We start from the raw sequence: 17940 nt of genomic DNA, 5'->3' as shown, positions 1-17940 counted from the left end.
TGGCACAAAACCGAAATATTTATTTGATCGCGTCCACCTCATCACGGACACATTCATAACGCATTATAGCAGCATACCCTACAGTTCTTATCCGGCTCCTCCCGCCCTTTTCTCAACATCGATAGAGATATCCTCATGCAAAAGTTATTAAGGACAGACTTGTGTTGCACTATTTCTGCATGCAAATATCGAGATATAACACAACACCATCTAGGGGTCCCGGGCTCAGTGCAGCTCACAGAGTTGCTGAGATGGACCTTGCATGCAGTTTCAAGCCAGGCTGAGATATGAAGGCTTCCTCCACAATGCATCACAGTGGGGCTTCTAGCCCGAGTGGTCTGTCTTGCTCGCACAGACCTCTGTACAGTAGTTGTAATCATGCGTACCCACATAAAAAGGGTGTGTCTGTGAACACGTGTGCGTGTGTGTGTCTGAATGAGTCCGTTGGGTAGGGGATATGCACTGAGAAGTCCAAAACCAGGATGAACACGTGCTTTCAAGAGATCCCAAGCATCTGTGTAGGTGTGTAGTGTATGTCCCGAGCTTATAGATGCTTCCATAGCTGTGTGTACGGTACTGAAGTAAGTACCATATCATGTGCTGCCCTCGTGTTTGTATTCTGGAACTATTTTAGAATACAACTAAGAGTTGTAGCTCTGTTTTTGTTGTGTGTAACACACCTAGCCATTTGAATGTTCTTTTGACCGACCAAATAAACATTACAAAGTCTCTCGTTACAACTTTTCGGCTGTGACCCAAGAGGAAGAAATAGGTGCGCCCCACTATCGGGTCCCCAACCAACCCTCCTCAAAACACTGAGTGAAAAGGTTTGTCATAACAAGGCACGTGTCCGGTGCCACTTTCAGCCTTGGCTTCCATATTCAACCAATTTTAGGTGATCCACTTCCTGGTGCGGCTCTGGTGTTTATTTGTCTTTGGCCGCAAAGGCTCCTCCTCCTACTACAGCAAGCCAGAGGTGCTGAAGTTTCATACATTCAGTCTTTTATGTGATACATTCATCAGTTCAGTGGATGGGAGGCAATATCATTAGTGAGAAATAGAGCCATGTTAGGCAATGTCTCAGTGTGTGTGTGTGTGTGTGTGTGTGTGTGTGTGTGTGTGTGTAGCTACATATGTGTATGAGAAAGTGCATCTCATTTATTTTGAAAAAGAGTGACCCTACAATTGTATTTGTTATCGTGACTTAGTGTGTGCCAGTTTTAGAGCCTTGCTCATGTAGTCTAGCATAAGAAGACAAGTACAATGTGTTTTGGAGTGAGTCAATGCCTTTGGTGCACCTTAGGAGCTGTGACATACAATTTAATCCCCTCAGAAATTAATCATGAGAGTCATCTTGAAAGTGTGTGAGAGTGAATGAGTGTGTGTTTGAAGACAAGGAATTAGTCAAATGATGTATTATAGTGTACGTAGTCTCCAGTCCCAGAGTAGAAAGACACAGTTCCGAGGTCCAGAACAGGGGGTCAATCAAGGAGGAAGCATAGGGTATTAGGAAGAGGTGTCTCTGGACTTGGAAGGGCAGGCTGAGCCCCTGTAGGAAAAAGGAGATACAGTAACCAAGGCCAATAAACAGATAAGAGATAAAGCACAAGTGTGGTTGTTGTACACAGGAATCAAATGGAGGGCATCAGTGCAGGTAATGGAACGGTAACGTGATTCCAGGAAGTGTGGGATCATGGAGGCGGGAGGTATAGGCAAGCCGGAGGAGGGGGGGGGGCAAATTGGGATTGTCTTGGTGGTGAAATTGTCCCCAAAAGTTCTGTTGCTTCTCCAAAATTATAATTTCTGGTAGATGTCTATTCAGTTTCCATTGTGTACTGCGAGTACTGTCTCGCCTCAAGCTAAGGTGACAGGATTTCCTCTCCACCATTGTTCTTTCCCAATTCGCCCCCTGGCTGTGGCAGCCATTTTGGAGAGTTTACTCCAGGCCAAAGGTGCTGGTTTCTTCTACGGCTGTCAGCATCTTCTCATAGAGCATGGAGAACGAAGGGTACGGCGGGAGGTCCAGACGGTTAAAGCATGTGTGAGCCCTGTAGAGAGGCAGACTGATAGTGAGAGGAGCACACTGACAGATGCACATAACGTACAGTCGTGGCCAAAAGTTGAGAATGACACAAATATTAATTTTCACAAAGTTTGCTGCTTCAGTTTCTTTAGATAATTTTTTTCAGATGTTACTATGGAATACTGAAGTATAATTACAAGCATTTCATAAATGTCAAAGGCTTTTATTGACAATTACATGAAGGTGATGCAAAGAGTCAATATTTGCAGTGTTGACTCTTCTTTTTCAAGACCTCTGCAATCTGCCCTGGCATGCTTGCATAATTAATGCTTGGAGTTTGTCAGAATTTGTGGGGTTTTGTTTGTCCACCCGCTTCTTGAGGATTGACCACAAGTTCTCAATGGGATTAAGGTCTGGGGAGTTTCCTGGCCATGGACCCAAAATATCAATGTTTTGTTCCCCCGATCCCACAGCTGAATCAACTTTAGGAGACGGTCCTGGCGCTTGCTGGACTTTCTTGGGCGCACTGAAGCCTTCTTCACAACAATTGAACTGCTCTCCTTCAAGTTCTTGAAGATCCGACAAATGGTTGATTTAGGTGCAATCTTACTGGCACCAATATCCTTGCCTGTGAAGCCCTTTTTGTGCAAAGCAATGATGACGGCACGTATTTTCTTGCAGGTAACCATGATTGACAGAGGAAGAACAATGATTCTAAGCACCACCCTCCTTTTGAAGCTTCCAGTCTGTTATTTGAACTCAATCAGCATGACAGAGTGATCTCCAGCCTTGTCCTTGTCAACACTCACACCTGTATTAATGAGAGAATCACTGACATGATGTCAGTTGGACCTTTTGTGGCAGGGCTGAAATGCAGTTTGAAATGTTTTTGGGGGATTCAGTTCATTTGCATAGAAAAAAGGGACTTTGCAATTAATTGCAATTCATCTGATCACTTTTCATAACATTCTGGAGTATATGCAAATTGCCATCATACAAACTGAGGCAGCAGACCTTGTGAAAATTAATATTTGTTTCATTCTCAAACCTTTTGGCCATGACTGTACACGCACTGCATACACACTAATTTATGTGCATACATCTCACACACACACATAAGAATAGCTCATATAAACAGGTAGGCAAACATGGACAGACAGAGGGGTGTACTATACCTGGGTAAGGAGGTTATTTTACCCCACTTCTCCACACAGAACCTTCGTGGTCCATTGCTACCTCTGAGGGAGGCAAAGCCCTCATAGGGAATACTGGAGGTGCCTGTCACAAACTAAGGAGACATATACAATCCCCATTTAGGTAACAATTTATTTTACAGTGCCTAATGACCAGGTTTTCGCTGAGAAACTACATGTTAACAGGGCAATTATGTCAATATTACCCGGAATTATTTATCGGTTACTAGGGGATTAATTGTACCACGAAGTTCCAAATGTTACCAAATAATATCACCTTCAATACCAGATAAATACCAGTGGAAACAGAGCTGAAAAATAAAGAGTTAGCAAAGTTAAGACTGGAGAGCTCAGCCTTTCGTCAGTATCAAACTATATTGGAATGTCCCTTGAAAAGTAGTACCTGCAGCAGTCGGAGTCTCTGCTCATTGTTGAACCTCTCCACTGCTGCCCAGAACCAGCGAATGACTATGTGTTTGTCATGGTAACCTAGGGAGAAGGATGAAAGGTGTACCGATCAGCCATAGTCCAAAATAAGCCTGATCTTCTTAGAAGCACAATCTGTAACAAAAGTGGTGCCCATGAGTTGTGCGGAGTCAAGCAGTAACACCTGATTCCATCAAAGTCATGATCTAAATCTTTAAAGACTAGCATTAGATGATTAATATAATCAGGGGCGTTACTAGTTGGCTGGAAAAATATGCCCCCACACCGTCTGACTCTCCAAGGCTAAAACTGCCCCCCGCTGCTCCTCTGTCTCTACCTCCTCTGTACTCTGTGTTGTTCCTCCAGTCGGCCAGGTCGATCTCTGCAGTGCCAGCAATCACCAGCTCCAGCTCTCTGGCATCAAACACAGACACCAGCCTCACGTCCACCACCTGACCAACACATGTCACAATTCTGAAACATTTTCTATTACAGAGACATTACCACCTGGCCAAGACATATCACAATACTAATATACTCCTAATACATTAGGAGTAACCACATTAATTGTTATTGGCATGCATGATTATCTATTTCAGATAAATTACCACTTGCTGCATCATTATCTATTACACAATACCTGACGTAGCGCTGCATCATTATGCAGATACAATGCCACTTGACCAATACATATGACAATGATGGACCATTATCAATGATGTGTGTGATGTCATAGGGCCCCGTGTTTTGTGTAACTATGTCACAACATGGATTTTAACCTTTATTTAAAGCTTTTTCATCAAACTATCCCCTTTTCTTTTTATGTCAGATGTTCCAGCACTATCCTCAGACAATTGCTTAGATTTTGCTGTAATTCTAATTTCTGGCTAAGGCTTAAAATACAGGATAAAATCTTGCTATGTCACATGATTGCGCAAAACACAGAGCCCTACCTCATAGAAGCCTCGCACCAGGCTCTCAGTCTGCTGAGCCACACCCCTTTCGATGCGCCACTTAACCATGCGCTCAATGTACTCCTTCTTATTTTTCTCCGACACTGGAACACCTGCACCGCCTGGCTTCAGCTCTCTCTCTGTGATCTATAGGGCCGTAAAGATAGAAACACAATATAGGGTGAATCCTACCTTACCATTGACATCAATGAATGACTAAGTAAAGTCAGGATTCACCCCCAAATACAACACATTGCAACAAGCAATTAAATATCAAATGCAGGGTAGTGTATGTAGTCTAAAATGATTGAAGATACATATAATACATTCATTATTCAAAACACAAGCATACACACAGACCTGCCCGAAGACCTCCTCGTTGACGGTGAAGGTGAGGTCCAGCATGTCCTCGATGTCATTGTCCTTCATCCACTGTAAACTCTGGTGGAACTCCTCGTCCAGGAACTCCAGGTCACTCAGGTCACATGGGCTGTAGGGGTCAAAGGTCAACAGAGGTGAAAAATGTAGCTCATAACTAAGTCTTATATTAACATTTTAGTAATTTAGCATGATGTTTTCCAGAGTGTATATCAACCACATAATGAAAGCATGGTAACTGAATAACTAAAAAGTCAAATCAATCTAACCAAATCCTGTCTGTTCAGCTTCTTCCAGTTCAGTAGTTACTACCTAAAAAATAGTGAGGTGTCTATTTGTCATATAATTTATTTTATGCTAAAGCATAACTGGCAATTTGGTGGTTGCAGGGGTGGTTGCATTGTCAGACATATAAGGGTGGTTGCATTGTCAGACATATAAAAATGTGGTGTTCATCGTGATAGGATCCTTAGCAATTTGCTAGCTAAGAGAACCTGATTGAGAAACTTACATACGCAGCAGGCCCTTGTAGAACGGGCGGGTAAAGAAGGCATCCAACAGATACTGGTGGATCAGAGCCAGGCCCAGGATACGCCCACTGAAACGAAACCTGGAAGACAGCAACATTGCTAGGTACAGTATGTACAGTATACGATGACAAGTCAGATGTTATTATAGGTTCTATCTGCGTCTTTGATCCTTATTTTATCTAAAGCATGTCTGTCTTCCTAAATCCGACCACTCGCCTGTCCATCCATCCATCCGTCTAACCATCATGGTAGTGTAAACTTGTCACTCACCACTCGTGATGGTTGTCCACGAAGGCAGACATGGGGCTGATCTGCACAGTGTAGGTGTCATTGGCAGAGTACTCAAACAGACCGTAGTAAGGGTTAAACAACTCCCTTGACACCAAGAAGAAGAACTCCCTCGAAGGGCCGCTGTAGTCCAGCCTATAACACACACACACACGTTTCATAAATCATGTATTGAGATTATGGAAAATAAACAATGTACACAGAGACAACATAACAACCGATGCAAAATGAGCAAACTTAAGGTAATGTGTAGAAAATATTAAAAGACCTAAACTACAAAGGCAACACTCACCCTTCCTCTCCCACAAAGCTGACATACAGCTTACTCCTCTGCAGGTCTTTGCGGGAGTAGCACATGATCTGATTGAAGGCATCCTCCAACAGGTGATCTCTACGAACGATCAATCTGGAAGAAGGAAAAACAGCCAGTCATGAACCCACTCAGGCACAGCACACACGCACACAGTTTAGGAATGAACAAATCTAATTTTATTGGTCACATAGACATATTTATCAGATGTCATTGCGGGTGTAGCGAAATACTTGTGTTCCTAGCTCCAACAATGCAGATCCAAACAATTCACAAAAATACACACAAATCTAAAAGTAAAATGGAATTAAGAAATAAATCAATATTAGGATGAGCAATGTCAGAGTGGCATTGACTAAAATACAGCAGAATAGAATACAGTATATACATATGAAATGAGTAAATCAGTATGTAAACACTATTAAAGAGACTAGTGTTCCATTACTAAAGTGACCAGTGATTCCATGTCAGAATTACTGCTGAAATTTAGCAGTTCTCTCAACCTGTTGAATGACGTCATCAAGTACTCACTTGACTTTCCCAGGTCCCTGGCCATAGCCCTTTGTCTCCAGCTTGCAATAGAAGTTTCTCAGTTTTGCCTCAAAGTCACGTTTGTACGGGGCAGGGGCACGTGCATTAGCTCTCTGAGTACCTGAGAATGGGGCGGGAGGAGGAAGAGGAGAATGAAAAGTAGACAAAAAAAATACACAAGTTCCTCAGAATATCGTAATTGTATCTCATTATTACAACTTTTATTAGCATAGATTTGGTTCAGAAAAAAAACACAAAACTTCACTAATTGAGAGCGCTAAGCAATTTTTACGGCTCAAGGCTTTTTCTCATTATCTTGCCCTTTCTTGGATGGATAGTTTTGATTAGAAGCAAGACTAAGGGAAGAAGAAGGGCATGAGGAGAAAATATATGTGTGTGTGGTCTCACCAGGGGAGCTTTGAGGGGAGGAGCAGTAGCTAGGGTGCAGTAAGGCAGCAGGTGGCACATAGGACATGACCTCCTCATCAAACAGGCTAAGGGAGAGAGGAGTACTTAAATTCTCACTCTCACACAGACAGACAGACACGCAATACCTTCTCGTACACACAAACATACACCAACCACAAATAGACATTAGCACATAAAGACACACAAAGGTCCCACCTGAGCAAAATGACTAGATCAGCATCGCTAGAGAGACGAGCAAGCCCAGAAACACCCTCGCTGCGAATGAACTGTAACCTTTCCCTGCAGACAAACACGTTAACATTCGTGATACTGCTGTTTGGCATAATCATAATACATTTAGGAGGTTAAGATTAAGGGTTAAATATCTGACTAAAGGGTTCCCATGGTGATTGGGGTGACCTACTTGAGTGAGTGGTTCCTGACGAGTTCTGGTTGCCTCTCTTGCAGGATCTCAATGATGTTTGGTTGCCGTAGAAATGCCACAATCTTGTCATTGTAGGCTGGGGAGAGACCCGTGTAAATATCAACATTACTGTGTCTATTAGTGCATAAGTTAGCCCTGTATATAGCACGTGTGTGTAAAAAGTTTAAATAGAGGGTGCTTAAATTCTTCCTGTTTCACTGCATGTACACACTTGTATACACTTGTACACACTTGTATTACGGTAACCTGTAGGAGTTTGAGGGGTGAAACGGACATTTTTTTTGCATATCCCAACTCCCCTTGAGACACCCTCAGAGAGTGGGGTCGTGGCCAGGGACCCTTGGTACAATTAGGGTTAAAGATGCACTATGCAGAAATTGCTCCACCATTTCGGGTTGCTAAAATTCTAATAAATTGCCTAATTTCAGTTTTGTGACAAAACAAGCAGTCATTGTGTGGTGAATCATTGTACCATCTAAACCGCTGTGAAATAGATTTTCCATAACTAAAATATTGTTTATTCAGCTGTTTTCAAGCTGCTGTACAAAACCGAAAGTACAGTAAAAGACAACAACAACAAAAACATCAGAACGGGAAGCATAGAAATAGCACACATAGATCTACCTCTTCTTGACTTGCTTTCAATGAATGGAATGGAAGTCTATAACTCATGTTTCTATGTGTATTTGGTCATATACCAAATTGTAGCTTTAAGTGTAGCAATTAGGGTTAAGTGCCTTGCTCAAGGGGAGAATTTTCACCTTGTCCGCACAGGGATTTAAACTAGCAATATTCTGGTTACTGGCCCAACACTAACTGCTAGGCCACAGTGCATGCGTGTGTACTCACCTACAGGCACGAGGTCCTGGTATTGATTGCGAGTGGACCCACTGAAGGTGCTGGAGGGGCGGGGCATGACAGGTGGGTTGGAGTGTCGCGTGTCATCTACCACCTGCAAGGGGACACTCCGAGTCAGGACGGATCCCTCTGCTGCTACCAATTGACACAATCACTCCCAGCCATAAACCCAGCATTGTCATTGTTTCTATTGAAAACCATACTACTTACACCCATTTTAGGAGGTTAAGGAACCATTTCAATCTTTTTGATATATTATGAATTTTTGTCCATTCTATTAACCTAGTATTAGTCTTGCTAATTAGCATTATGATTGATATAGGTCTTATTAAACCAGCTAGTCTTAGTGATGATCACAGGTCAGTATTCTAGTGTGTCAGTGGTGAGTGAGTGTAATAGACTAGATTTAGAGCTGATCTCAAGCCTATATTAGTGGTGCAGTAGTACAGCAGTTTGCTGCGTTCACATAGTCGACTTATTACGGCAAGATGAAACCAGATGTAACTATTTCAGCAAGACAATGGCAAATTCTGATGAGGCCAACGGACAATATCATCCACTGTAGAGGTATTTTCTTTTTTGGATGTTAGTTGGCATGTTCTTCAAACCAGCTATATGAATTCAAACATGCCAGGAAAATTTCCAAGCCACATGTAGGTTAGTCCACGAGTTAGCATGCCGTCATGCAGTCCAGTCAGACTTTTTTTAAGTGGCCTGTGTGAATGCAGCAGTAGTCTCTCACCTCGCCTGCGCTGTGGCTGCGTTGGCGGCTGAGGTGCTGGCGGTGGGTCAACAGGCCAGTGGAGCGTGCACTCTGGAGGGGGAGCCGTGGGTCGATGAAGGTAGTGGAACGACGATTGTGATCCACAAAGAAGGGCTGTGAAAACACACAGCCAGCCACGTACAGTAAGATAGATAAAGAAACTACTGTATATGCAAGCAGGTGTACATACAGTACCAGTCAAAAGTTTAGCCAAACCTACTCATTCAAGTGTTCTGTATTTTTACTATTTTCTACATTGTAGAATAATAGTGAAGACATCACAACTATGAAAAGAAATATGGAATCATGTAGTAACCAAAAAAAAGTGTTGATCAAAATATTATATTATATTATATTAGAGATTCTTCAAAAGTAGCCACCCTTTGCCTTGATGACAGCTTTGCACACCCTTGGCATTCTCTCAACCAGCTTCATCTGGAATGCTTTTCAAACAGTATTTTCAACAGTCCCACATGCTGAGCACTTGTTCCTTCACTCCGCGGTCCAACTCATCCCAAGCCATCTCAATTGAGTTGAGGTCGGGTGATTGGGGAGGCAAGGTGATCTGATGCAGCACTGCAACACTCTCCTTCTTGGTCAAATATCCCTTACAGAGCCTGGAGATATGTTGGGTCATTGTCCTGTTGAAAAACAAATGATAGTCCCACTAAGCGCAACCAGATGGGATGGTGTATCGCAGCAAAATACTGTGGTTACCATGCTGGTTAAGTGTGCCTTGGATTCTAAAATCAATCACAGACAGTGTCACCAGCAAAGCACCCCCACACAATCACACCTCCTCCTCCATGCTGCACGGTGAGAACCACACATGCAGAGATCATCCATTCACCTACCCTGCGTCTCACAAAGACAAGGCGGTTGGAACCAAAAATTTCAACATTTGGAATCATCAGACCAAAAGGACAGATTTCCAGTCTAATGTCCATTGCTCATGTTTCTTGGCCCAAGCAAGTCTCTTCTTATTATTGGGGTCCTGTAGTAGTGGTTTCTTTGCAGTAGTTCAACCATGAAGGCCTGATTCACAGTCTCCTCTGAACAGTTGATGTTGAGATATGTCTGTTACTTGAACTCCGTGAAGCAATTATTTGGGCTGCAATTTCTGAGGCTGGTAACTCCAATTAACTTTTTCTCTGCAGCAGAGGTAACTCTGGGTCTTCCTTTCATGTGGCGGTCCTCATGAGAGCCAGTCTCATCATAGCGCTTGATGGTTTTTGCGACTGCACTTGAAGAAACTTTCAAAGTTTGTACATTTTCCGGATTGACTGACCTGTCTTAAAGTAATGATTGACTGTAATTTCTCTATGCTTATTTGAGCTGTTCTTGCCATAATATGAACTTGGACTTTTACCAAATAGAGCCATCTTCCGTATACCACCCATGCCTTGTCACAACACAACTGATCGACTCAAAGGCATTGAGAAGGAAAGAAATTCCACAAATTAACTTTTAATGAAGCCTCATGATTTCAAGAGTGTGCAAAACTGTCATCAAGGCAAATTGTGACTACTTTAACAAATCTAAATATATTTGAGATTCTTCAATCACTTTAATCATACACCCCATATGTGTTATTTCCTAGTTTTGACATCTTTACTATTATCCTACAATGTAGAACATAGTAAAAAATAAAGAAAAACTCTGAAAATGAGTATACCCATACTTTTGACTGGTACTGTATATATTATACAGTGCATTCAGTAAGTATTCAGACATCTGGACTTTTTCCATATTTCGTTATGTTACAGCCGTATTCTAAAATTGATTAAATACACTTTTTCCCTCATCAACCTACACACAATACGGATGAATAAAAATAAAATTCAGACTCTTTACCCAGTACTTTGTTGAAGCACCTTTGGCAGCGATTACAGCCTCGAGTTTTCTTGTGTATGACGCTACAAGCTTGGCAGACCTGTATTTGGGGAGTTTCTCCCATTCTTCTATGCAGATCCTCAAGCTCTGTCAGGTTGGATGGGGAGAGTCGCTGAACAGGTATTTCCAGGTCTCTCCAGAGATGTTCAATCGGGTTCAAGTCCGGGCTCTGGCTGGGCCACTTAAGGACATTCGGAGACTTGTCCCGAAACCACTCCTGCGTTGTCTTGGCTGTGGGCTTAGGGTCGTTGTCCTGTTGAAGGTGAACCTTCGACCCAGTCTGAAGTCCTAAGCACTCTGGAGCCGGTTTTCATCAAGGATTTCTCTGTACTTTTCTCTGTTCATCTTTGCCTCAATCCTGACTAGTATTCCAGTCCCTGCTGCTGAAAAAACATCCCCCACAGATTGATGATGCCGCCACAATTCTTCACCGTAGCAATGGTGCCAGGTTTCCTCCAGACGTGACACTTGGCATTCAGGCCAAAGAGTTCAATCTTGGTTTCATCAGACCAGAGATTCTGGTTTCTCATGGTCAGATTCTTTAGGTGCCTTTTGGCAAACTCAAAGCAGGCTGACGTGCCTTTTACTGAGGAGTGTCTTCCATCTGGCCACTACCATACAGGCTTGCTTGATGGAGTGCTGCAGAGATTGTTGTCCTTATGGAAGGTTCTCCCATCTCCACAGAGGAACTCTGTCAGAGTGACCATTGGGTTCTTGATCACCTCCCTGACCAAGGCCCTCCTCCCTCGAATGCTCGGTTTGGCCAGGCAGCCAGCATTAGGAAGAGTCTTGGTGGTTCCAAACTTCTTCCATTTACTATGGACAATTGCTTCGACCTGGCTTGGTATTTCCTCTGACCTGCACTGTCAAATGTGGGACCAGGTGTGTGCCTTTCCAAACCATGTCCAATCAATTTAATTTTCCACAGGTTGACTCCAATCAAGTTGTAGAAACATCTCGAGGAGGATCAATGGAAACATAGCAATCTCAAAGCAAACGGTCTGGATACTTATTTAAATAAGGTATACGTTTTTTTTTTATACATTGGCATAAAATTCTTAAAACCTGTTTTTGCTTTGTCATCATGTATATAAATCGATGAGGGGAAAAAGTGTATGTAATCCATTTTAGAATAAGGTTGCAACGTAACAAAATGTGGAAAAAGTCAAGGGGTCTGAATACTTTCCGAATGCACTGTATATTCACGTCATTGCACAAACTAAAACATTTACACACACACCACCCCCACACACACATTTTTTCAGACCTTGCCGGACTGGTCGTGCTTCATCTCCCAGCCCCTGGGTAGCTCCAGCTGTTTGTTGGTGAACATATTGAGAAAGGCCACCAGGTCCCTGTTGTGCTGGTAGCGCTCATAGTGGTGGGCGTCCCGACGCACCTTACTGATCATGTGCTTCAGGCAAGTGTTGCTCGTAAACATGCGGTAGGCACACTGAGGAGGGAGGGAGGGAACAGATTGATGAGGTCATCAAAGAGGGACATGTGAAATTCCAGGCTCTTCTGTAAATAGGGTTGTCATTGCTTTGATAAAACGCAGATTAAGGGAAGAATGATGACTCATAATGGGAAATTAAATCCCAGGTAGCATACCTCATTGTTCTACTTAAATTAACCTGATCAACGCAACATTTGACGTACATTTGAAAACAGCATTTCATTCCAAAAAGCTGTTCCCTTACCACACACTTTTGCAAATTGTTAACTACTGAGAGATATGACGTGATAAGTGAGAGCTGGGGGATCAAAGGTGATCCATTAGAATGTGAAAGGTAAGGGTTGAGGGCCTGTGCAGCCAGACTCACAGGGTTAGAATGCAGCATGGTGAAGAAGTCTGGGCTGCACAGGAACTTTGCGCTGGGGGACTGGAGCAGCAGAGAGAGACGCGACCGGGAGCTGGAGTGACCCACCGCACTCTCTCTCCTGTACTCTACAACACACAAAACAAGAGTAAGAGTAGAATAAACTTTTTGTCCCTTTTTCAGGACCCTGTCTTTCAAAGACAATTAGTAAAAATCCAAATAAATTCACAGATCTTCATTGTAGAGTGTTGAAACACTGTTTCCCATGCCTTTTCGATGAACCATAGACAATTAATGAACATGCACCTGTGGAACGGCCGTTAAGACACTAACAGCTTACAGACGGTAGGCAATTAAAAAATCACAGTTATGAAAACTTAGGACACTAAAGAGGCCTTCCTACTGAAGAAAGATGCCCAGGGTCCCTACTCATCTGCATGAACGTGCCTTAGGCATGCTGCAAGGAGGCATGAGGACTGCAGATGTGGCCAGGGCAATACATTGCAATGTCCGTACTGTGAGACACCAAAGACAGCGCTATAGGGACACAGGACGGACAGCTGATCATCCTCGCAGTGGCAGACCACATGTAACAACACCTGCACAGGATCGGTACATCCGAACATCACACCTGTGGGACAGGTACAGGATGGCAACAACTGCCCGAGTTATACCAGGAACTCACAATCCCTCCATCAGTGCTCGGACTGTCTGCAATAGGCTGAGAGAGGTTGGACTGAGGGCGTGTAGGCCTGTTGTAAGGCAGGTCACCAGACATAACTGGTGAGGACCTATGGGTACAAACCTACCGTCACTGGACCAGACAGGACTGCCAAAGTGTGCTCTTCACTGACGAGTTGCGGTTTTGTCTCACCAGGGGTGATAGTCGGATTCGCGTTTATCGTCGAAGGAATGAGCGTTACACCGAGGCCTGTAATCTGGAGCGGGATCAATTTGGAGGTGGAGGGTCCGTCATGGTCTGGGGTGGTGTGTCACAGCATCATTGGCCTGAGCTTGCTGTCATTGCAGGCAATCTCAACACTGTGCATTACAGGGAAAACATCCTCCTCCCTCATGTGGTACACTTTCTGCAGGCTCATCCTGACATGACCCTCCAGCATGACAATTCCACCAGCCATACTGTTCGTTCTGTGCGTGATTTCCTGCAAAACAGGAATGTCAGTGTTCTGCCATGGCCAGCGTAGAGCCCAATTCTCAATCCCATTGAGCACGTCTGGGACCTGTTGGATCAAAGGGTGAGGGCCAGGGCCATTCCCCCCAGAAATGTCCGGGAACTTGCAGGTGACATTGATGGAAGAGTGGGTTAACATCTCACAGCAAGAACTGGCAAATCTGGTGCAGTCCATGAGGAGGAGATGCACTGCAGTACTTAATGCAGCTGGTGGCCACACCAGATACTCACTGTAACTTTTGATTTTGACCCCCCTTTGTTCAGGGACACATTATTCCATTTCTGTTAGTCACATGTCTGTGGAACTTGTTCAGTTTATGTCTCAGGTGTTGAACCTTGTTATGTTCATACAAGTATTTACACGTTATGTTTGCTGAAAATAAACGTAGTTTACAGTGAGAGGACATTTCTTTGAGATGTTGGGAAGGGTGTGTGAGTAAAATAGTAGATTACATTTTTTTTTACCAACTGGTGGCATTTTGTTGGTCCCCACAAGGTCAAATGCTACTTCTAGGGGAGTTAGGAATTTGTTTTAGTGTTAGGCGCTAGGGTTTGTTTTAAGGTTAGGAGCTAGGATTAGGGGTTAAGGTTAGTGTTAGGGAAAATAGGATTTGGAATGGGACTTAGTTATACGAGACTGTGTGTGTGAGTGAGAGAGAGAGTGTGCGCACGCGCTAGGGCTATAAATAAAAATAGATATAGCCTATATGAATTCTAGATACTTCTGAAGCACGTTGTGGCCTAAAAATTAATATGTAACCCTGTAAATACATATGTTTATTATAAAAAGCTAAAATGTTGATACAAATACCTGTCATTGAAATTAAGTCATTTGTAGAATATATGTTATTTTTACATTATGTAAATAAGCTGTTTTCCTATTGAAATGCATTACATTGGAAATTATACACTGTCTTTTTAAAGGAATAGTTAACCCAAATTACAAAATGACACTGGTTTCCTTACCCTGATTGCAGTCAATAGACAAGGTATGACAGCATTTTACGCTTTGCTTTAGTTTCCCTGGCTCCGTTTCCACATGCTAATGTATGAGCATTTGTGGCACAAATCCCATTCAAGCCATTGGACCGATATAAGCATTTTTAGCGCATCATGTCCAAATCATCCAAAAGTATCTAAAATTAACTGTGAAGCTCAACAGTCACTAATAAATAGATGATTTGAACATGCGTGAAAAATGCTAATATTGATCCCATGACTCGAATGAGATTTGTGCCACAAATGCTAAAACATTAACATGTAGAAATAGTGCCAGGTAAACTAAACCAAAGCAGGGATTGCTGTCATACCTTATGCATAGACTGCTTACAGGGTAAGGAAACCAATATGTAATTTAGCTGAACTATCCTTTTTACACTATAACTGCTGAAGCTTCTCCCAACAGTTGAAAGTGCATTACCCAGTTAATAATCACCATGATAATTGTCTCGAAACTGAACCTAAACTACACCGAAACTAATTTCACACATATAACAACAGGTTAAATAAATGTGATCAAGTCACAGAAGCACAAATATCATTACCTCCAAGACATGATAACCTCTCACCGTTACTATAACAGTCAGTGAAGGTTAGCATCTTTTCAGGGGATGATATTTGTCTGTCTAACTTTCTCAGTCATCATTATTGATGATTCATTCAGGACGTAATCATAGTAGCGTCCACATGAATTCTTATTTACAATAAAAGTGACTCCAAAATGACAACACATTATTTACCATAAATTTCTATTGGACAAAAAAATGATCTGAAACACATCCAAAACAAATAGCAAATGCAGCCTACAAGTTTATAGACTCACAAGCTGGATGTGTGTGTGTGTGTGTGTGTGTGTGTGTGTGTGTGTGTGTGTGTGTGTGTGTGTGTGTGTGTGTGTGTGTGTGTGTGACTATACTAGCGCACCAGGGATGGTCTGGGGTAGAAGGTCACTCTCTGTGAGCTCTGGCGGGAGGTCAACTGTGTTCTCCTCAGACCTCTCGCTGGTCATCGTCCTCCTTATGCTCTGATACCTGATGGAGAAAAATACAGAGACACAGAAATGGGTGTGAAGGGGAAATACAGAGGACTGAAGTTACAAAAGTATGTGTGCACGTGAGTGTGTGTGAGAGAGAGAGAGGGTGTGTATGTATATATACACACACACACACACGACACACGACACACGACACACGACACACGACACAGACCTGCGGTTGAGCTGCTCCATCTGTTGGATGGAGTTGGAGCGGGTCAGGCCCTGGGGGGCAGGTGGTCCGGTGGGGCGCTGCCACGTGGTGGTCCGGTTCACATGATCCACAAAGAAAATACGACCGTGACTATCGATCCTCGCCTCCCAGTCTGTAAGGAGAACAAACACATTGCTTTACATTTAAGACACAGGTAACGTCCCAAATGGCACCCCACTTACTTTTTACTGCATTACTTTTAACCAGGGCCCATAGGGAATATAGAGTGCTACTTGGGATGCACAAACAGTCACAGCCAAACTGAATTCAAACATGGTTGACATGCACGGATGCATTCTAACATCCAACCATTGCACCTTGAAATAACAAACATACAGTAGACCATTGTGCACATAGGACTTAGTCTATGATTAGGCCCACTTTTCTAAGACAGCTCTAGTGCCCCAAAGCGTGTTTTAACATGGGCAGCGCCATTGAGGAATTCCACCAATTTGAAGTACAGTATGGGTTAAGGAAAGATCACATATTTCCATCCAGGTCATAAGGAGAGATCAGCCAATTAACTATATTCCTGAGCAAACATTTTATAACTGTAGGTGGCAGTAAATCACAAATCCTGGCTTTATACCAGTACACTTTAGGTGGAAGTATGCACCCTTTCAGTCTACCGATTCATCGAAGTAGTAGAAGAAAACAACTTTTTAACTTTTAAACAGTTGTTGCGCATGTTGTCACAGAAGCCAGTATGGCACAGGTACAAACAAATGCTCTCTATCGAGACAAATACACATACTATATCAAGCTTTCTTTCTTTCTCTTTTGTCATCTTCCTTCACCTCAAATACCTACAGAGGTAGTATGTACAGAGACACTTACTAGGAGGTAAGGGTTCGTCCACTCGTTGGTATCGGTGGATGTCATGGCGCACTGTGGGGAGCGAGTGAACGGCGTGACCGTTCAGTTGAGCACCTGAGCATACGCAACATTCAGGAAAGGCAGAACACATAGCCTTTTACAGTTTTATTGTAATTCACTATTTGTTTCTACTGGATGAATGAGGGAATAATATTTAATGATTGTTCCAGGTAGGGGAGTATGGAGATGTTTTAATGAATCCCAAGGACGCAAAATAGATAATCATTTCAGAATGCCATTTAAAAGTAAATATCAGGTAAACATCAGACTGTAAAATAATGCGTAACAAAAAAAATATTTTTAAAAAGGTGGTAGTTACATACCGTCCTCTCCATCCGTCTCCGTGGTAACTGCATCTGAATCCACAGTTCCTGCATCTCCCGCTTGCCTTGGCTCCTCCCCCACCTCATCCTGGGACACACTCCCAGATGCCTGCAAGCTCCGCCTAAGCTCACTTATCTCCTCTCCTGGCTCCAGCTCATTGGCTGATGGAGCATCTCCTTCAACCTCATTGGCTGGCGTCTGCTCATCTCCCTCATCGTCTACATGCTGACTGGTGGGTGAGTTGTCGGTGATGGTATCTCCTCCTGGGTCAATGGCAGCTTCTGCCCCTGCATCCGCCTCCTACAAAGCCCAAAGACATCCAACAGCATGAAGGCCGATGAGGTCAGAGTGTTCTTTCCCAAATGGTGGGTTAGGACCAGGGATGTAGTGGAGCGTTAATAAATGCTGTTAATGCACCTTATTTGCTTTGGTGAATAATATTTGCACACCTACAACACTAAACTGACATTGTTAGCATTTGTG

The 17940-nt window shown here is 43.1% G+C and overlaps 1 protein-coding gene across 3 annotated transcripts in view; it reads right to left on the bottom strand.

The window, feature by feature from the left end:
• The window catches only part of hecw2a (HECT, C2 and WW domain containing E3 ubiquitin protein ligase 2a), a 50463-nt gene continuing 32523 nt past the window's right edge, over positions 1-17940 (bottom strand). For 2 of the 3 annotated variants that reach the window (XM_064975749.1, XM_064975748.1), the window contains exons 10-30: positions 17457-17757; positions 17095-17187; positions 16219-16369; positions 15935-16041; positions 12823-12947; positions 12267-12452; positions 9086-9220; positions 8335-8437; positions 7465-7561; positions 7257-7340; positions 7041-7126; positions 6633-6753; positions 6084-6197; positions 5774-5926; positions 5485-5583; positions 4956-5085; positions 4596-4742; positions 3980-4094; positions 3620-3705; positions 3199-3311; positions 1-2048 (exon numbers count right to left, since the gene is read on the bottom strand). In XM_064975749.1, the coding sequence (XP_064831821.1) occupies positions 1937-2048; positions 3199-3311; positions 3620-3705; positions 3980-4094; positions 4596-4742; positions 4956-5085; positions 5485-5583; positions 5774-5926; positions 6084-6197; positions 6633-6753; positions 7041-7126; positions 7257-7340; positions 7465-7561; positions 8335-8437; positions 9086-9220; positions 12267-12452; positions 12823-12947; positions 15935-16041; positions 16219-16369; positions 17095-17187; positions 17457-17757 (2658 nt within the window). In that variant the 3' untranslated portion in view covers positions 1-1936. The remainder of the gene's footprint in view (positions 2049-3198; positions 3312-3619; positions 3706-3979; positions 4095-4595; positions 4743-4955; positions 5086-5484; positions 5584-5773; positions 5927-6083; positions 6198-6632; positions 6754-7040; positions 7127-7256; positions 7341-7464; positions 7562-8334; positions 8438-9085; positions 9221-12266; positions 12453-12822; positions 12948-15934; positions 16042-16218; positions 16370-17094; positions 17188-17456; positions 17758-17940) is intronic. The other variant, XM_064975750.1, reaches the window with a different exon arrangement.

The sequence above is a fragment of the Oncorhynchus masou genome, chromosome 10, assembly GCF_036934945.1.
Source record: "Oncorhynchus masou masou isolate Uvic2021 chromosome 10, UVic_Omas_1.1, whole genome shotgun sequence".
NCBI classification, from domain to species: Eukaryota; Metazoa; Chordata; class Actinopteri; order Salmoniformes; family Salmonidae; genus Oncorhynchus; species Oncorhynchus masou.
The sequence above is the reverse complement of the archived record's forward strand: the minus strand, read 5'-3'. Positions and strand labels throughout refer to the sequence as shown.